At 35.5% G+C, this 22,231-nt stretch overlaps 1 protein-coding gene across 2 annotated transcripts in view; it reads right to left on the bottom strand.

The window, feature by feature from the left end:
- The window catches only part of LOC127435797 (epidermal growth factor receptor kinase substrate 8-like protein 2), a 64,149-nt gene that overhangs the window by 23,642 nt on the left and 18,276 nt on the right, over positions 1-22,231 (bottom strand). For both annotated transcript variants that reach the window (XM_051689505.1, XM_051689506.1), the window contains exons 2-4: positions 20,416-20,466; positions 16,965-17,011; positions 3,966-4,030 (exon numbers count right to left, since the gene is read on the bottom strand). In XM_051689505.1, coding sequence (XP_051545465.1) covers positions 3,966-4,030; positions 16,965-17,011; positions 20,416-20,450 — 147 coding nt within the window. In that variant the 5' untranslated portion in view covers positions 20,451-20,466. The remainder of the gene's footprint in view (positions 1-3,965; positions 4,031-16,964; positions 17,012-20,415; positions 20,467-22,231) is intronic.

Raw genomic sequence — 22,231 nt, 5'->3', positions numbered from 1 at the left:
TTTAAGGATTTTTTATATTTTTACAGGAAGACAATATTTAAATTCTCATTATGAATAATATTTTTGCAGTACATCTTTGCCCTAATATCAAAGGTCTTACCAGAGACACAAAGTTATACTCTAACGTGAATTGTCTTAAAAGTATTCATTATAAAATATAATCACTCCTGGTAACAGATGCATGTAAAGGCAAGAAATAGCATTTTAGCTTAGCATAAAGCTAAATGTTCACATGACAATTTACACAAAGTTAACTATTTCTGTTACTCCAAACTTCAAAACCCCACAGAGTGAACACAACTACATCCTTCTCTGATCGTATGTGGATTCTGTTCATAGAATGAGGCAGAAAATATATTATTTGTAGCTTTCTATACGATGTTAAAGGCTACATTGGTTAGCATTTCTTGTAAAAAAACATTGACAAGGCTTGTAATCGTGTATTTATTGTAATTATGTTTCATCTGTCAAAGCGTTTCTAACTGTTTTTTGTTAAGCTGTAGAAAGATGATAAAGCTACTCTATTAAACTCCCAAAGGAAAGTTCCTCAGTGACGTCGTATCCACCTTTGCACTCACAACAGTGTGAAAGCGCTCAAATGAAGGAAACAAATCATAAGAAAGTGTTTCAGCGCTGTTCAAAAGCTCCTCGGATCGCATCATTTATATGGATAAATGTTTTCCAGCTGAATAGACTAAATATTAAATTAAACAAATTACAATAAAAGACCAAGTAATCTCTTCAGTAATTAAAATACTTGTTGAATGTAACTGTATTCTGATTATAAAATTATTTAAAATTGTAACTGTAGTGGAACACAGTACTAACAGCCATTACTCCACAACCCTGTATACACATATATCTTTTTTGTGTTTATATATATATATTAGAGCTGTAAAATTAACTTGTTATGCAATTGATTTAAAAGGTTAAACGTGTACATTTTTCTTAATCACGATAAACACATTTGCCATTAATACAGCATAAAAACTGGTTGGAAAGGCGGAACATTTGCAGTGTGTCCACCCGGACTCATTACACTGATGCACGCACCACAAACACACACAAGTGTGTAATCAAATTATTGAAAAAGGAGCTCTTGAAGCTATTTGTTGTACAAAACAGGGACAGAAATCAAGTATTTTTCAGCCTATGTAAGGCACATTTTAATTACCACAGAAGCACGTCAAGCCTTAACTATTACCAAAACGCATAATGAGACATATCTGTCTTCAAGCGCTTTTCATGTGGAGTTTAAAGCAGCGCTTGACGCTGGTGTTGATGCCCTGACACGGATCATGAATCACAAATCATGAATCACGATTGCTGCAACAAAGCGGATAGCCACAGTCTACCGGCAGATTAATATTGTGGAGGATGAAAGTTTAAGAAACTGAATGTGATTTAATGTCATTGCAATGAATATGCAACCTATATGTGGGGACTAGTTCTTTCAATTAGTCAAACTCCTAATTAGACTTTAAATGTTTAATGTTAATTGAATTGGTGATATTTTAGTGCATTTCTATCTTTATACTGTGAAAGGCTTGGTTTGGAAAATGTTAATAAACCTTTATATTGTTACATATTGTTTTGTTTTCTTTCCTAAGAAGGTAATAAATGCATTTTGACAGAAAAAGAAGTATATTTAGAGTCAATTAATCACGATTAACTATGAAAATTATGCGATTAATCGCAATTTAAAAAAAATAGCGACTGACAGCACTAATATATATATATATATATATATATATATATATATATATATATATATATATATATATATATATATATATATATATATATATACCACATATATATTGAAAAAGATTATTTAATTAACTGAGGATTCATTTCCTGCCAAGTTTCAGCTGCACAAATGGAAGTTAAACTTAATTCCTTTGTTATTCTAACTTGTGTTGAATTGAATGCAAACAGAAACTAATAAAATCTGCTCGAAGAAGGGCAGGTCACTGGTTTCCAAAGGTACTGTTTAAGTGTGCTAGTGTAAGTTTAACAGGAGACACTTCAGATGAGGTCACTTCACAATACACCCATATACATACAAGATTTTGTAGGTTCGGGGGCCTGGGTAGCTCAGTGGTAAAAGATGAGTTCGCTAGTTCGAATCCCAGGGTGTGCTGAGTGACTCCAGCCAGGTCTCCTAAGCAACCAAATTGGCCCGGTTGCAAGGGAGGGTAGAGTCACATGGGGTAACCTCATCGTGGTCGCTATAATGTGGTTCGTTCTCAGTGGGGTGCGTGGTGAGTTGAGCACAGATGCCGCAGTGGATGGCGTGAAGCCTCCACACGCGCTATGTCTCCGTGGCAACGCGCTCAACAAGCCACGTGATAAGATGCATGGGCTGACGGTCTCAGATGCGGAGGCATCTGGAATTCATCCTCCGCCACCCGGATTGAGGCAAATCACTACGCCACCACGGGACTTAAAAGTGCATTGGGAATTGGGCATTCCAAATTGGGTGAAAAAAAAAAGGTTTTGTAGGTTCTCCAAAAGAACAATCATCTTATCATGGACCTTTTTTGGCTATATATGTCTCTTGCAATCTGATCTCATAAAAGTTATGTGAATGTGGCGATATTACGTGGTTCATTGCACGTATCGAGGCGAAATGTTCACGCTTAAGGTTAACACTCTATCGAGTTTTAAATCAACAAAACTGATCTCCCTAACCTAAATCTTAAACCTAAACCTAACCGATAGTGTCAGAAGAAGCAAATGTGAGATGAAAAACACAACCAGTCATTTTGTGGTGCTTCTATGACGCTTTCAGCTCACGTGTCAACTCGCGTGCTCTTCAGTACTCGTACTCGTCCTTTACATCGCAAGTGCAACACTTTATCAGTCGAGCTACTGCACAATTTGATCACACTCGAACAAGCTCGTAAATGTAGTTGATTATGTAATGTAAACGTTCAAATATGCCATGTGCTATAGTGAAAGTGTTTAGATGTCATAAGATAGCATTGTGTGAGGAACAGGGCGCAAAGTAAGTGTTTATAAATCTGCCGTTTTACTTGTGATTTGTGTGAAAGTGAATAAAAGCCATTGTTGTTGTAGTGCCTCTACTGTTCATTTTGCCACGCAAAAATCAGGTTGGGTTCTTGAATTGCTATATGGTTCTAGAGCTAATATAAGGTTCTACAGATCAGAATATTGGTTTCTGGGTTCCTTATAGCACATTGCTGAACCAAAAAACCATTGAATGCCATTACATAATTATTAATGTTTAAAGGGACCCCCAATAAAATCATAGAGACTTGGGGGTTGGCTCTTTTTTATCTGGGTTGATTAAAGCAAAAATCAATTAATAAAATATATTTGGTAGTAACAAGTCTTACATGCTGAGTCTCAGAGCATTAGGCCATGATCTAGAGTCGGTGTAAGCATTCGAGACCTGATACGACTGCAACTGGCGTGGGTGTATTATCAATTTGATGTATGAGTATGTGAGAGTGAGATAAGAGACAATACAGTCTTTACAATAAGTGAAAGGTGATAGTCAGAAAAAGAGGGAGGAAAATGATGGATCTAGATTAGACTAAAGTGCAAACAAAACGTCTTGAGTCAAGACTGGCTTAAAGTGCCATCAGATTTGAAGCTAATGTGGAAATGACATACTTTCACATGTCTAAATAAGTTCTGTTTGGGTTCTTTCAGGTTGCAATGAGTAAACGTTTTTTCTCCAATCAGAAGGACCATTGAGCTAATTCAGGTTTTAGCATGCAGATTGTGTTATCTCAGTTCTGATGGAGTCGCTGGCTAACTCTGCCATGATAAATCTCTGCTGTGATCAAGTGACCTGATTGCTTTATTACAATATCAAGTCATCAGATGAATCATGTTAAATATTAAACCAAATGCTTGCCAGCAAGAATCAGCTAATCAAAGAGCGATGAAAAATAATTTAAAGACAATAAACAAAGACATCTGCATCAACTTACCTGAACATGGTACTGTGACGTCTCTTGCATGATGACGTTTGAGTTTGAGTATTTCTTTCGTTGTTCTGAGACAAAACAAAAAACAAATTGTAAATGCCGTGGGAAAGAAACATGGACATACAGGATGCACTTATAGAGCTCAAACGTTTTTACGTCCACACTAACACGTTTTCGTTGGAAAATGTATTGATTCCGCCCTTCTCCTCCCCCGAAATTGGAGACTTCTGAAAACGCTCTCCATTAACGTACTTTGGAAAACAATGACGTAAAGAAACTGAGAACTGAGTTTAGTGGATGTGGTTATGTCATTTTATCCAAGCGTCCACATTTTCATGAAGAAGATATAAAAATAAGTCTTACATTGAATGTGTAGACAAACATTACAAACAAACAGACACAAACACATTCACACACACTAACCTGAGTAGTGCCACATTTTGGCATCAGAAGACAGGCTAGATCACTTGAGAGAAAAGTTTCATGCATACAAACAGAAAAAAAACGTGAAATACCAGTCAACGTAAACATTATAACAATCGAAAACAAACAACGCTTCAATAAATTAGCAAAAGGCAGCACTAAACAAGCCAGTTCAATGTTGTTTACAAGTCAAAGTCTAATGAGAATCCATGATTTTTACAACCTTAAACTTGCTATTTCAGTGGTAAAAACTCTTAGTCTTACCCTTCAAACCAAGGAGGAATTAAATTCTTGTCTATACATCTGTGTTAAAAACATCCATGGTCTCTCTCAGCAGCAACGCTCCGCACTGACGGACTTGCAAACAGGAAATGTTCTGACAGGCTGGAATTGTGATTCACCTGTCACTTTTATCCGAGGTCAAAGGTCAAACTGTGTTACACTCACTAAAACCCTTCTTCCCCCATCTGTGACTTCAATATCATATCGCGGTTTGTTTTACAACAGCATAATAAATCAGTTTTGTGTTACATGTTTCAGAAAACCATCAACATTCGCTTTAGCTGAGACAGAACAACTCAACTTATTTGGGTTTCGCCCAGATTTTATTGCTCAGAGGTTTCTCTTTCATACCTCAAGAGATTTAATTATGTTTCATTAAAAGTATCGACTTTGTCTTTAAGATGTTTCTCCTAAAATTCCTTAAGACAATTGTTGACATACAGTAAGAGTATTGAGAGTTCATCTAAAAGTCGTTTAAATCACAGACTTCGGTATCTTGGCAAATCTGAGTATAGTTTCAGATGTTGTTGAGATCTCCTGAAACTCTAGCGGTCTTTTTCTGAAAAGAAAAGGTCTGAGAAGCATTTGCTCTCCGTTTAATCTTGTTGCTGTCTAGGAGAAACAATTAAAATATTAAATAGATCTCATTTGTGATTTTTCTTTCCTACCGCCTAGCCCCTCAGAGTCGCCTATAGGCTTTTAAAGAGGTTTAAAAGTAGTTTTACAGTCATATTAAGTTGAGTTCAAGGTTAAACGGCTTTATCAAAGGTGATTCTCTCTAGGAAACATCTTTTAGCGTTGAAGTTTGTTTACAGTTTTCTTGAAGGTCTGGTTATGGCTCGGCCATGAGAATACTGATAACAAGGTCACAATGTTATGTTTGAAAAAGTTGCATAAGCAGTGCTGCAATGGACGAATGGCATGTTGTTGTGGTGATGAATCCATTCAAATTAGGGATGGGAATCGTAAGGAATTTAATGATTCTGGCTCCTTAACGGTTCCATTTATATTTGGAAATAAATAATTGGCAATTACCAAATGATGAGATTATTTGATATTTTATCAGAACAGATTCTTGCAAAGGTGTTAACACAGACTAATTAAGATATTGTATACATATTATCTATTGTTTAAAAAAAAAAATGACACACAGTAACAATTCTTGGGTCATTTCAAGTCATTCACAAAATGAATGACTAGCTGTTCAATAAGTTATTCAGTAAAAAGAACCGGCTGATAAGTGTCATTCGTTCAGGAGATAGCTCTATATATTTTGCTGTGTAGATTCAACAGAACCGACTCATGAGTCATTCATTCGTGAATCGGACTTCATTGGTCATGCTGTATGTTTTTCGCTGTAGATTCAAAAGAACCGACTCAAGAATCATTCATTTGGGAATCGGAATACACTGGTCACGCTGTATGTTTTTCGCTGTAGATTCAAAGAACCGACTCATGAATCATTCGTTCGGGAATCGGACTACACTGTCACGCTGTATGTTTTTTGTTGTAGATTCAAAGAACCGACTCAAGAATCATTCGTTCGGGAATCGGACTTCATTGGTCACGCTGTATGTTTTTCGCTGTAGATTCAAAGAACTGACTCAAGAATCATTCGTTCGGGAATTGGACTACACTGGTCACGCTGTATGTTTTTCACAGCAGATTCAAAAGAACCGACTCAAGAATCATTCATTTGGGAATCGGACTACACTGGTCACGCTGTGTGTTTTTCACAGCAGATTGAAAAGAACCAACTCAAGAATCATTCATTCGGGAATCAGACTACACTGGTCACGCTATGTGTTTTTCGCAACAGATTCAAAAGAACCAACTCAAGAATCATTCATTTGGGAATCGGACTACATTGGTCATGATGTATGTTTTTCGCTGTAGATTCAAAAGAACCGACTCAAGAATCATTCGTTCAGGAATCGGACTACACTGGTCACGCTGTATGTTTTTCGCTGTAGATTCAAAAGAACCGACTCAAGAATCATTTGTTTGGGAATTGGACTACACTGGTCACGCTGTATGCTTTTCGCTGTAGTTTCAAAAGAACCGACTCAAGAATCATTCGTTCAGGAATCGGACTACACTGGTCACGCTGTATGTTTTTCACTGTAGATTCAAAAGGACCGACTCAAGAATCATTCGTTCGATAGGTGGACAAAACTGGTCACGCTGTTTGTTTTACACCGCTGATAGCAGCAGTGTTGCAGTGCCATTGATGAGTAGTATTTTATTACTGTGTAGAATTTTGAATTCTACGCTCTGTACCAAAACTCCAGTATTATCATATTTTGCCATAGCTGTTGAGTAAACAAGTGAACACAATAAAACCACTCTGGCATAAATCAAAGCAAGGGTCAACTTTAAAATGAAGCTAGATTTTAAAAGTTGAACAGTGTTCTTATGTCATAATAGGGCAGGTTGTCACATATTATTGGCAATACTAAGACAGATTTTTACCTGCCAAAAAAGCCCACTAAACTAAAATTGAATTCAGAGAAAGAGGGAGACAGAGAGATAGGGGATCATCGCCCTGTTTGAGTCTCTCAGGCTAAGTGACCAGAGCTAATCATTACCTCTAAATGAGCACATGTTCTTATCAGCTGCTTTACGGGATCAGATATCAGCATTACATTCTCTAACACCCCCGTCATCCCTGCTCATCCTCCAATTAGCTCTCTCTCTCTCTCTTTTTGTTGCAGTCTATCTCTCTCTATCTCTGTCTCTATCTCATCAGGAAGTCTTCTTCACTCTCTTTTCCTCTTTTCCTGTTGGATGGAGGGAGTTCTAACAGAAGCGTGGGGTGTTCGCTCCGTGGGTGTCTTTGTGAAAGTCGAGCTGTGCACATGCGTTATTCATGCCTGACATTTACTCCAAACGCTTCGCAACATGTCGACAGCTCACAATGAGAGACAGCTAAACATTTCACGGGTCGAACTCCACCCTCACACCACAGAGAGCGATTTCAGGTCAACAATGATGATTCATGAATTCATACTTCACCTGATTTAAAGTGATAGTTCACCCAAAAATTTAAATTCTTTCATAGTGCAGTTCTGAGCTAAGTCCTGAATATTCACTGACCCTAGAACTGCCCCCTGCTTTCACTGTGTGGAAAAAAGATCCAGTGAAAGTGAATTATGACTGAGGTATAGTCATTCAGCCTAATGTCTTTTGTGTTCAACAGAAGAAAGAAATACAATTTGGATGACGTTTAAAAATTTTTTTATGAACTATCCCTTTAAGATTAGTTTACTTGAGAACAGAGTTTTGTTGTGACTGTCCCACCCTTATCCACCTTTTTCCTGAACGCGGAAGTGTTCCACTATTCTACTGCTTTCAATTTCTTTTTCACTCGCATTGGCATAAATTCTTAATGGGTAATGTAATGTTTAAGGTATAACATTTGTTAAATTGTCAAAAAACATGTGGCTCTATAGTACTGATACATTATAGAGTCGAGATGACCGTTTTTTTATTGACAGTGCCTCACCTGAGTATGTAGATAATGAAGCGATAGTCTGAGGTTAATTACGTTGATATCACTAACTACTTTGAGTTGTTATGTCAGCCAACAACTGCACAAGTTGAGCCAAATTAATTTTTCCTAAAAAAAATATCTGGTCGTTGTTCTCTTTCTGGATCGCTCATTTCAGTAGTATTTACTAGTGATGGGTCATTCATGAACGATTCGTTCATTTTGAACTAATCTTTTATGTGACTCAGAAGAACAAGTAGTCTCAGAGAGTGTTTTGTTCATTTTGAATGAATCTTTTATGTGAATCAGAAGAACAAGTAGTCTCAGAGAGTGATTTGTTCATTTTGAACGAATCTTTTATGTGACTCAGAAGAACGAGTAGTCTCAGAGAGTGATTTGTTCATTTTGAACGAATCTTTTATGTAACTCAGAAGAACAAGTAGTCTCAGAGAGTGTTTTGTTCATTTTGTACGAATCTTTTATGTGACTCAGAAGAACGAGTAGTCTCAGAGAGTGATTTGTTCATTTTGAACGAATCTTTTATGTAACTCAGAAGAACAAGTAGTCTCAGAGAGTGTTTTGTTCATTTTGTACGAATCTTTTATGTGACTCAGAAGAACGAGTAGTCTCAGAGAGTGATTTGTTCATTTTGAACGAATCTTTTATGTGACTCAGAAGAACGAGTAGTCTCAGAGAGTGATTCGTTCATTTTGAACGAATCTTTTATGTGACTCAGAAGAACGAGTAGTCTCAGAGAGTGATTCGTTAATTTTACGTTGGCCGCGCATGTGCATTGCGCAAACTCCGTTTGTTTGTTACGTGAAAACCGCATAGGCGCTGTACAGGAAACAGAAATGATTAGTTCACCTTTCAACTGTTTTGGTCCGAGTCGTTCGTTCTTTTGTCACGTGACAGCCGTATACGCTATGCATTGCTCACACAGGAAACAGAAATGATTAGTTCACCTCTCGAGTCATCTGGTCCGAGACGTCTGTCACGTGACAAAAGAATGAACGACTCGGACAAGAAGATTCCAGAGGTGAACTAATCTTTCTGTTTCTCATCATTTGTCCTTTGCTGCATTATCATTTTTTCCTTATTGGAACTATAATCAACGTTTGTGTAAGTAGACGTGTTGGGGGGATTTGGCTATTGAAAAATTAACATTTTAATTTAATTCTGCTCAAATGAACGAAATGACTTGAATAATGATTTGTTAATTTTGCTGAATGAGACAGAAAGATCCAAGTCAGTAAAATGATCCGATCTTCCCATCATTAGTATTTACATTGCGTCTCCAGACCAGAAACAGGCAATTAGTATCATCATGGTGCCAGCTAGTGGTTGCTCAGGAAAACTGTGTATAGCCTGGGATCTGTGAAAAGCAAAATCCTTGCAAATGTTGGTGGCAATATGCTTCAAGTAATGTGTATTACACAGTCAGATTAAACGAGTAACTGTTTTTTTTTACCCCATCATACATAAGTTACATTTTCAAACAATTAAAGCACATAACTTTTCAATTTAAACTGAAAATCTCTCCTTTCCCCATAACATACTCATTTAGGCAGCTTTATCTTATGAAATTACGTTACTGTGGCGACATTTTCTAAATTGATATTACGTGGTTCCTTACACGTATCGCGGCAGTTCCGATGTAAAATGTCCACTGTGTGGCGCTAAAAGCGAGTTAAATGTTCTCCCAAACAGATGAGGTTTTTAAGGTTAATGCTCTATCGATTTTTAAATCAGCAAAAACTACCTCCCTACTAGGGTTGGGTAAAAATATCTATTTTCCGATGCATCGCAATCTTCATTTGAACGATCTTGATATCGATTCTTAAATACCAAGATCGATTTGCAACCCTCTATAATGCAAATTACTCGCATGTGCAACCAAATCTCATGCTATGCGACTAAAAAGGTCTATGATTAGCCACTGCCTAGTAAATGTTCAGACTTCACTCACATGTGATTGAGTAGTATAGTGGAGAAGTTATCAGCACAAAGGTCCTTTCACTGAGTGATGAGATTGAAAGTTTGGTTTAACTCGTTCTGTGTGTCCAAAGACGAGATCCACGGATCCATATGTCATTAAATAATGTTTCTGTTTTTTACAGTCAGTTGTTGATTAAAAACAACACAAAAATAGACATTTAATTCTAATCACACATGGATGGGCTAAAGAAACCATGCACGTCTTCTCTCGTTATACGCGCTTACAGGCTGATGCCGTTAGTCTTAAAGAGACAGTATCGATTAAGTACGTGTTCTACATATCAATGTTAATACTTGTAAATCTACCAGTATCAACAACCAGCCCTACACCCTACCCTAAACCTTAAACCTTAACCTAAGCAATAGAGTCAGAAAAAGAAAAAGTGAGATGACACTTTCGACTCACGTGTCGTCTCACAGGCTCTTCAGGACTCGTACCCCGGTCCTTTACGTCGCAAGTGCAACGTTCTATCAGTTGAGCTACCGTGCAATTTGATCACACTTAAGCTTGTAGTTGATTATATAATGCAATGTTAAAATGTACATGTCATGCGCTATAGTAAAAGTGTTTAGATGTCTTCAGATATCACTATGTGAGGAACAGGGTGAAAAATATGCGTTTATGAACTGATAATCTGCCGTTTTATTCTTAATTTGTATGAAAGTGAATAAAATTGTTGTTGTAGCACTTCTTGTGTTCATTTCACCAGGAAACTGCCGCAATACGTACAAAGAGTAACGTAAAAATAATTTTGCAATAATGTAGGTACAGTAACGTGATTCTGAGACCAGGTTGCATTTAAGTCGACAAAGTATTCGTGACAGCATGTATACCCTGAAATGTAAATGGCATAATGTGCAAAACTAAAAAAAACTAAAAAGTTGTCTACACTGCGTAGAGCAACACCAAATTGTAATATGTGACTTTTAAAAGACAACATTCAAGTCCTGTGTAAGCCTCTGGCCCCCGAGCACACGTTCACACACATGACGTCATGTAAACCGTTGTCCTAAAGTGACTGCTGGGGTTCAAGTAACGCTATCTGTCTCGCCCTCTCTTTGTCTCACTCTCTGCACAAGTGTCTTAAAACTGACATTTATTTTCTCGCTAATTATAAAAATCTACATATGTTACCATTTTAAGCATTAGAAACTGTAGCTTTCAGTGTAATTCACAGGGCTAACTGTTTTAACATTTATTCACCCGTTATTTACTCACTCTTATTTGCTTTCTATCATCCTTTAGATTCAGCATTTAAAATGCACTATCCTATTTCAGCCAAACTCTGGTTTCTTTTGTGACAACACCTGTCTGACAACCCCCCTCCAGGTACAAGCATCAGCTGTTGTGATGTTTCCATGCCAACTAGCTACAGTGTCCCTTCTGGAAACAGAAAACTTTTTTGTTGCACAGATCTGTTATTATTTTAACATGCTCATTGCTCTGTCCTTTGAGTTTCACAACACCATTCCAACATTTTCAGTAAATATTTGCAATCAAAAACTAACCGAAACCTGAGGGGAAATTTGTGTCGGCATGCAAAGAGAGTGACGTATACTTGCCTACTCACCACTAGCAAATTCCCGACCAATCAGAGTATCCAAAGGGAAGGGGAAATTACAGAAGGTGATAAAAAAAAACAACTACAGAAAACAAATGCAAAGAGTAAATTAATGTATTACATTGCTGTTTTGAGTGGAGCAGATGAAACGCATGTGATCCGAGCAGCTCATCGGTGTCTTAAGCGAGTGAATCCTAACGGACAATCTCTCTCTCTTTTATCAGATGCCGGTGTGATAAGTGAGTGGGCTTTGAAGCACCTCTGATTTGCATGGTCTGTCTGAAAGCATGAATTGAGTGATAGTTGGGAGAGTTTTTTGCATGTACTGGTTTGCAGAGGGCCAATGGCAAGGGAAGTTTAATAGGAGGACAGGAGACTTTAAAACCAAACCACAAGAACAGATTTAAAGGCACGGCTTGGTGCATCTGTGCAAATAGAAATGTGAAACTTTCCAAAAGCATCAGGTTTGACTGAATTACAGTGTGTGTGTGTGTGTGTGTGTGTGTGTGTGTGTGTGTGTGTGTGTGTGTGTGTGTGTGTGTGTTTGGGTGGAATATGAGCACTTTTTTTAGGTTATAAACTGGTAATTACAAGGGTATTATGCTATAAATGTGGTTTATGAGGACATTACTTGTGTCCCCATAATTCAACTCGCTTAAAAACCATACTAAACAATGTTTTTTTTTTTGAAAATGTAAAAATGCAGAAAGTTTTTTGTGAGGGTTAGGTTTAGGGGTAGGGTTAGGTTTATGTGATATAATCTATAGTTTGTACAGTATAAAAATCATTATGTCTATGGAGAGTCCTCATAAGGATAGCTGCACCAACATGTGTGTGTGTGTGTGTGTGTGTGTGTGTGTGTGTGTGTGTGTGTGTGCGCTCCCTTGGCAGGGAATTGTACCGACCTGTGGGACGCTGGCTGAGTGCAGAACACACAAAAACCTAAAAACATGTTGTGTCTATGATGCAAGACTCACAAGGTGCACAAATGCACACACACATAAGCATATGGGTTTCATGGAGCCTGTTAGGAACATGTAAGGGTCATATTTCACCCCAAAATCAGAAGAAAAAGATAAGAAATTACACTTTGCATTAAAAGAAATTAAGTCTATTTTTAGGAGTAAAAAGACATTTGAAATTGTGAAATTTTTTGTGTCAATAAGCATGTTTTTCCTCTCAGTTCTCATTACTGTAATGCAAATTGTTTTACTGTAAATAAAAATAGTGATATATAAACAGTAACGTATTTGTGCATCACGGTACTATTTGTTTTACTGCCTTAAATGTATTTTGATTTAAATAAATACATTTTTATTGTAGTTTAATATTATTATTAAATACAATAATAATTATTATTATTGTTATTATTATTGGTTTTTATTATTGTTATTAATATTAAGAATAAATATGGTTATTTATAATAATAATAATAATACTTATTATTATTATTATTATTATTATATATTAATTATAATAATATTTTTTATTAAAATTAATAAGTAATTATTTTTAACATTATTATTTTTATTTAATTTACAGTTATTTAATAATTTTATAGCTCTATACTCTGTATTTCAAACTTACTTGTATTTTTTTAATACATTGTATATTTAAGTAATTTTTAGGGCTGTCTATTTAATGCATTAATTCACAGTGCGATTAATTATATAAAAAATAACAAGTTAAAAAATTGTCACAACTAATCACGTCCCTGGAGCGAATAAGTAATATTAATACTATCTGAGAAATTTAAGCTTGAAGTACCACCTGTTTACTCCAGGGGGCAGTAAGCAAAACTTCAGCTGTATAGGCAACGCGCAGCTTATACAGAGAACAAACCGCACTTACTGACAGCAGACAGCTCGAGAAGAGAACATGTTCTTGAGTTCTAACAAAGCTTTATGGAACGCAAATCCGATCACATGGATCTTAACACGTGCTTTTCTAAGTTTCAAACTACATTTAACTTGACAAAGCGACCTAAAAACGGTACATTTATGACTTGATGCAACCAAAGTGAGATGCTCCAAAAGCGTCCATCTGACACAGGTGTGCACTGACACGTCCTTAGAAAATATATATAATTAATCTCGGACTGATTGATGAATTCAGTTGCAAAAATGGATTGCTGTGAACTGCAGGTCAATGAATGGCTTAACTTTAATAATATGGAAATAAACAATCTAAAGCCAATTTTTTTATTGTCTTATCCATGCTTTACTCATCTGATTATATAATGCATTTTAATTATCTGAATTATTATTTTTTATAATATATGTTTATTCATAATGATTTAAATATAACTATATAAAATTATTTAATCATTACTGAATTGTTGTTATTTTAGGGGCTTTCTCAGCAAATATATATGCGATTAATTAATCGGCATACCATGTAATTAATTCTATTGACAGCCCTAGTAATTTTATGTGAAACATCTGAGATAAATTTGCTACATAACCTAAAACCATGAATTTCTTATGGGTACAGTAATGAGATCTTGTTATGAAAATAATGTCTCGAAGTAAAAAGGATTAATGGTCCTAAAAAAGGCTTCATTTTAATTTGTGCAAAATATAATTTCTTATTTTTTCTTTACGTGTTGAGGTGAAATATGACCTAGACTACTTTTTAGAGATTTACACAGACAGCGTTAGGCCATGTTAGGTGAACATGCTCCTACAACTCATCGATCATCTGTCAAAATGAACTGCGTCTCTTTCTTATTACAGGTTTTATTACATTAAACCATGAACCAAAGGTCCTTTTAGGGTTTGAGCTTCAGGTAAACAATAAAAGTAATTTCAGGACAGAAGTAAATAACTCTCTGTCTTGTTCTGCATTTTACCCTCTCTTACTTTCATTCTCAGTTTTATTTCAAAGTGTCTTTTATGTACATGTCAGAACAGGTTGAGCGTACTGCTCCCTTTTCCAGACACACCCGGCCGGGCACAGAGGCAGACTGTGTGTAAATTTAGGCCTAGACACACCCCAGAGGCACACATGTAGTAGCTATGACTACAGCAGTAGGATAAACACCCTGCTTTATAAAACTATGGGTTCATTCGATGTCAAGTTGATTAAATTAAGCAATTTAATAATATTTCTGGTTCTAAAATCCAATTGGACGAGCCATGTTTTAAGACATTGTGAAACAGACAATATATTAGTACTACCAACTAAACAATAAAATCAATAATTAAAACAATTAACAACTTTTGTTTGATTGAGCTTTTGTTTGTTTTTTTTAATCATTTTTAATAATACTATATATATATATATATATATATATATATATATATATATATATATATATATATATATATATATATATATATATATATATATATATATACACACTACATGCAATATACATTGTAACATTTATATTTCAAACCTTTTTGTACACAATGTGTTTTTTTATTAAATTCACTCGAAACAAATATGTCTTTTTTATCATCTGATTAATCAAAGAAATAATCGAAGATGAATAGGTTATCAAAATAACCCTTAGTTGCCACTAGAGGTCGACCGATAGTGGATTTTGCCGATACCGATAACTAAGGTGGCGGGAAAGGCCGATAACCGATTAATCAGTAAATAGTTTTTCAAATTGATTTATAGAATGTAAAACAAAAAATCTTATTCTTTCTTTATTCTGGTGGACAAAGACAAAGAGTCCAAAATAAATAAAATCCCAGATGCAGTTTGTTGTTCAACCAAAATCCTAATAATAACTAGAAAATAATCTGATTTGGTACATAATGTGGCAATTTTAAGTATAAACAAGCCCGAAACACACCGGGGACTCTTATTTTGAAATGACTAAATGATGAAAAAACTATCCGTAACTATCGACTGATTTTTGCCGATAACTGATAGTTCAAAAAGCAACTATCGGCACCGATTAATCGGTAAAAGAGATGTATCGGTCTACTTTAATTACTTTAAGTACATTACTTGCGCCAAGGTAATATGTATTATACATTTAAAATATGAATTCACATGTACATCTGTTAGCGTTTCTGTGACAGCTGAAGGGTGTGCAAAAATGAATGAGGTTGAAATATAGACATTTTTAATTTGAGCAGAAAACCAAAAACTTTTCTAGGAAAAGTGATTTAGAAAGTAACTTAAAAGTAAAATAATTAGAAATGTGATTAATTTTCAGATGAAGTAATCAGTAAAGTAATTTTTAGAGAAGTAATGAGTAATTTGTAGTGGATTACTTATTTTGAGTAACTTACCCAACACTGGTTGCAACTAGAGGTAGACCGATATATCGGTTTTACTGATTAATCGGTGCCGATAGTTGCTTTTTGGAACTATCGGTTATCGGCAACTATCGGCAGATTTTTCATCATTTAGTCACTTCAAAATAAGAGTCCCCAGTGTGTTTCGGGCTTGTTTATACTTAAAAGTTCCGCGTAATGTAACAAATCTTAATTTTTCTAGTTATTATTAGGATTTTGGTTGAACAAAAAACTGGATCTCGGATTGTATTCATTTTGGACTATTGGCCGATTAATCAGTTATCAGCCTTTCCCACCACCTTAGTTATCGGTATCGGCAAAATGCACTATCGGTTGACCTGTAGTAATTAGTTAAATTGAAAGTCAGTAACTGTATTCTGATTACAAGAATTCAAAATCGAATACATATCACTACTTGTTTTAACTAAAAGGTAATTAGATTATAGTAACAAATTACTTTGTCAATTAAGTCTATATTAATGATTTATAGAATAATAAGCCACTCAAGGACATGCAGGGATTTTTCCACGATTAAAGAGAGCTTTAGGCCCTTCACGTTGTGCCCAACAACATCCCCTCAACTGTGGTAAAATCACAGTAATGCACAGCCTCCCGTGACTTATTCCTTACTTTGTTTTACAAACTGTAGTTTGTTTTCTCACCCTTTCTCGTGCAGTCTCATTACTGTGAGGTCAGAAATATCCTGGCACACTCATTTGATTGGCAAATGTTTGATTGTTATGGTTTAGCTGAATTGCAGTACTAATAGATCAGCCTCTGCCCACTGTGAGTGTGTGTGTGATACTCATGCAAATGTCCTACTGTACAAAGAGTGGATTTACATATTATACTGTGACGTGTTGACTGGCATTTCAAAAACAGAGAGCAAACAGGCACAGAAAACAGGACGTGATGTCAGAAAGGGAGTAAGAACTGTACAATCACACACATTGGACACACAAGCACACAATTTAAAATACAGCTCACTTACCGAAGAGGGCCTTGGCACTGATCTTGCTGTCCGATCTGGCCACCCCACTGCAGAGAGAAGCAGAGGAGGATGAGGACGATGGAGGAAGATGTCTACTCTTCATTTTTCAAACTATAAACTATAAACCTGTAATACTCTACACGGCTAAAGCTTACTGGCCTGCGCTAATTTTGACAACAGACTGGATGAGATTGCAGAAAAGATCTACAGGTTCTGAGAGGAGTGAGGGAAGGGTGTATGAGAGAGAGAGAGAGAGAGAGAGAGAGAGAGAGAGAGAGAGCGACAGAGACAGTTTGTTTCCAACAGGGCAGGAAAGGCAAACATTCCTGAACAGTGCTGCTCTGTTAACGAAGACCCTAATATATGTACACACACTCAATCACACAAAAATCACTAACTACGGGATGTTTGGCTAGGTGCGTGTCTGTGGGGAAACAAATATCGAAATTAGAATCTGAATAAAACCGAAAATCATTTTAGCTTTAGTTTTTGACATAATATGGTGAATATGGGCAAAGTGGGACAATTTTGGAAATTTTTCTTTTCTTGACACTTTGAATTATGATCCAAACAACACATAACCTAACATTAAACCTTTGAAGAAAGCTTAGGACGTCTTCTACCTTAGTCAAAAGCACAAATTAAAAAATATTCAATACTGGGAACGTAGAACCTTTGAAGACCAAAAATGGTAAAGTGGGACAGAGGAAAAAATATTCCCTAGAAAATATATTTATTTGAAATTAATTTGTATATTTTCTTCTACACTTTCACATCATAACATTAAGTTAACTTTTACTTGTTTATAAGCTTAACTAGATATACCTCAAATTTCTGTCTTTTTCTTTACCATTGCTTTTCCCACCTGTGGTCATGAAATGAGTTCTGCAACACCAATCATCAATTTTAAACCTCAAAAAGATAAAGGAATAGTTGACCCCAAAATTAAAACTCTTATTTACTCACCCTCATGCCATCCCAAATGTATAAGACTTTCTTTCTTCAGCTGAACACAAACGAAGATTTTTAGAAGAATATTTCAGCACTGTAGGTCCATACAATGCAAGTGAATGGGGTCTGAAACTTTGAAGCTCTAAAAATCACATAAAGGCAGCATAAAAGTCATCCATAAGACTCCATGTCTTCTGATGTGATCTAATCGTTTTGGGTGAGAACAGACCAAAATGTAACTCCTTTTTCACTGTAGGTCTAGCAATTACAGTCTACAGGAACAATCATGATTTCAAGTTCGATTACAATTCCTAGTACAGTTTGCAGAGTGCTAGATGGCTCTGGGAAATATAATCAAGCTTGAAATTATGATTGCCAAGGAGACTGCTGATGTCATGATTTACAGTAAAAAAGGACTTAAATATTTATCTATTTCTCACTCACACTTTTCATATCACTTCTGAAGACATGGATTTAACCACTGGAGTCCTATGATTTCTTTTATGCTGCCTTTATTTGCTTTTTGGAGCTTCAAAATTTTGGCCCCCATTGACTTGCATTGTGAAGATCTACAGAGCTGAGATATTCTTCTAAAAATCTTCATTTGTGTTCAGCTGAAGTAAGTTATACACATCTGAGATGGCATGAGGGTGAGTAAATGATGAGAGAACTTGAATTTTTGGGGTGAACTATCCCTTTAATTGTATACTCCCCAAAGATTAGTTTAGTAATGATTTATAATCATTTAATGAAAAATATATGGATACAATGTGGATCAAGTTTAAATATCTTTTGTCACTTTGCCCATATTCGCCCTATATAATAAAATGTGCAACATTTACAATCCACATTAAACATGAAAATACCACTAGATAGACGTAACACAAGACTGCCCTGAGCAATCTAATGATGTTAGACTTTTAAATTACACCAGTAAACACTCAGCTTTGGCAGCCATAAAAAATACTAATACTAAAACTAAAATAGAAACTAACTAAACTAAAACTAACAGACAAACTGTGAAAACTAAACTAAATTGTAATGACAAATTGAATAACAGATTAAAAATCCAAAACTATAATAACACTGGTGGAAACAAACCTTAGTACTCAGTACCAGGTAATTATTGATAACTAAAACTATTAAGAAGATGAAAACAAGCAGTGAAAAATTACTTTTGTTAGCTAAAACAATAATTGTTGTTAACTAAAATAATAATACCAAGTACCAAGGTTATTATCATTAACAAAAACTAATAAAATCCCAGATGCAGTTTGTTGTTCAACCAAAATCCTAATAATAACTAGAAGAAATTAAGATTTGGTACATAATGTGGCAATTTTAAGTATAAATAAGCCTGAAACACACCGGGGACTCTTATTTTGAAATGACTAAATGAGGAAAAAACTATCGGCAACTATCGACTCATTTTTGCCGATAACCGATAGTTCAAAAAAGCAACTATCGGCACCGATTAATCGGTAAAAGAGATATATCGGTCTACCTTAACTAATTACTTTTAAGTACATTACTTGCGCCAAGGTAATATGTATTATACATTTAAAATATGAATTCACATGTACATCTGTTAGCGTTTCTGTGACAGCTGAAGGGTGTGCAAAAATGAATGAGGTTGAAATATAGATGTTTTTAATTTGAGCAGAAAACCAAAAACTTTTCTAGGAAAAGTGATTTAGAAAGTAACTTAAAAGTAAAATAATTAGAAATGTGATTAATTTTCAGATGAAGTAATCAGTAAAGTAATCAGATACATTTTTAAGTAAGAGTAATTTGTAGTGGATTACTTATTTTGAGTAACTTATCCAATACTGGTTGCAACTAGAGGTAGACCGATATATCGGTTTTACAAGTAGTTAAAAATATTTTTGTTAACTAAAATAATATTTTTTGCTTGATAAAATAATAATACCAAGTACCAAGGTTATTACTGTAGACAAAAACTATTCCAAAAATGAAAAACAAAGCAGTGAAAAAATATTTTTGTTAGCTAAAATAATAATACCAAGTACTGAGTTTATTATCGTTAATGAAAACTATTACGAAAATGAAAAGCAGTGAAAAAAAAATATTTTTGCTAGCTAAAATGATAATAAAAACAGGAATCTAAAAAAAGAAAGAAAATTAAACTGAAAATATAAATGTGCACTAAAATATGAATAAAATCTATATAAAATATATATGAAAAATTAAATCTAATTAGTAGAGATAAATGTGTTATCAAACACGGCAACAGTTCAGTTCATTTTAAGAAATAACTTGCTCAGCAAGATTTACTTTAACTGTTGCTCTGCTGTTCAGTTGACCAGAATGAGAAAAGTGATCATAGAAGCAAACAGCTTATGCAAAAGTGCGCAATAATGCCATTGTGGAAACGCGTGAATGCAGCGCATTTCGGAACAAAATGACATGTGAAATTGAGCTTGCATAGTAAGAGGCATTTGCATTCATGAACTTGCTGTGTTTTGGGCCTAAGACTTACTTGCTCAGTTTCGTTGGGGTTCCCAAAGCATTCATGTTCTACGACATCCACCTATGACAGAGAGAGAGAGAGAAATACAGGCCATTAACAATTAACTCCACAGCAGGAAATTAGACGTATGGCACAGCAATTACAATAAAACCACATATCATTGTAAGTGTGTATTTTGTATTGTAATATATCTTTTTACTACCTATCAAGGCCTCAGTTCTACTCATATAAACCTCCTGCAAGGTGTGTCCGATCTAAACGAACTCTACTTTAAGGCACTAATAACTTTTAAAATTCATAATTTGAGGTGGTTAGGTTCATCCCAGCCTGACGTCATCTCTTTTGCTACATTGCCTTGCCACAAGTTCCCAGCTTACCTATTTTTCCACCCCTCCACCATTCTCTCTTTCAAACACCTCGCCATTGTTTGTTTGTTTCTCTCTCTCCAGGCCACAGTGAATAATTCATCTCTGCGTGTGACTCCAGGGGCACATGACTCCTTTAAAGAATTGCAAATCCATCAAACAGAGCGTGCACTTACAGTCTGCAATTCGCTCAGCTGTTGCGAATGACTTGAAAATGAAAACTTTGTACGATTTAAATAAGTCTAAACTCTCAGGTGTAAGTTTCCACAGGGAGATAGTTCTGTGTTTTTATTAAACAGTGCGTATTTTATTAGAATGACCCTATTCATGTCCATTGTAAGGGACTTGAAGTAACCATGATTTTGGGATGAGTAGAATAATTTTTTGTGGTAATCAAAATTTTGAAAGATTGAGCTTAACTTGAATTGAACCCAGAACGTTCCTTTAACCTCGTGCGACCCCCGCGTCCACATGCGTGGACATTGTGTTTTGGCTTCGCTATATGCCACGCATAATTTAAATTAATTTAAACTGAATGAATAATGTTCACAAGACTCTACACTGTCATTTAAGGGTTAAACATCTGGCGCACTGAGTCTTGTGACACAACAGCATGACGTTGATTTTCGTGAAGCGCTTCTACGGGCGCAGAGCCAACAAAAGTGCCTCTGAAACTAAGTTTTAATTACGTTTTTTCAATTAAACTTGTTTGGGTGTGAAGAGTAGCGTCTCTAGTTTCATTTGATATGCCGCTTTAAAAAATCCATTAATTTTTTGTGCGTCAGTGCGCTGATAAACATGATGTCCACATACATGGATTTTGGGACATTATTCCCTCAAAAGTTGAAAAAACATGTTATTTTGAATAACTCTCAACATTAAAGGTGCTGTAAGCGATTTTAGCGTTCTGAAGCATTCACGTGACTGAGCCATTGAATTAGCCACACCCCCTCATTCCAAAACCCCACCCTCCAAAGATAATTGGATAGATTCCAGTGGCTGTCAAATTCAACAGTGGCACAATAGCGCCCTCAACTGATAAACATTATGAATCATAGCCTCAATGATCCACTTCAAATGAGAACGAGCAAAATGATTGGCAGGTGAAAAGCGTCAATGTCCGTGGTCCGTAGACACATTTTTATTTGGTGTTTAGATAGCGGTGAGATATCTCAGGACACTTATTTCATTAATTACTTTAAGGGAGTAGGAAATTTGTTTGCATATTTTCCATGACAAAAATCGCTTACAGCACCTTTAACACATCTGTGGGTCTTTTTGCTTCATTTTAATATTAATTTTGTTATATTTTATTTTGTTATCACTGTACAATACGGTTCTATTCATTAACATTAGTAAATGCATTCCTATATTTACTGTGCAATTTCACACTGAGAATCAATGGGTTCATCCAAAAGCTGAAAAATGTTGCTTTCAGAGATTTATATGGAGTTAGGATG

Source organism: Myxocyprinus asiaticus, chromosome 46 (assembly GCF_019703515.2).
Source record: "Myxocyprinus asiaticus isolate MX2 ecotype Aquarium Trade chromosome 46, UBuf_Myxa_2, whole genome shotgun sequence".
Classification (NCBI taxonomy): Eukaryota; Metazoa; Chordata; class Actinopteri; order Cypriniformes; family Catostomidae; genus Myxocyprinus; species Myxocyprinus asiaticus.
Note: the sequence above shows the minus strand (reverse complement) of the source record. Positions and strands in the feature narration are given on the sequence as shown.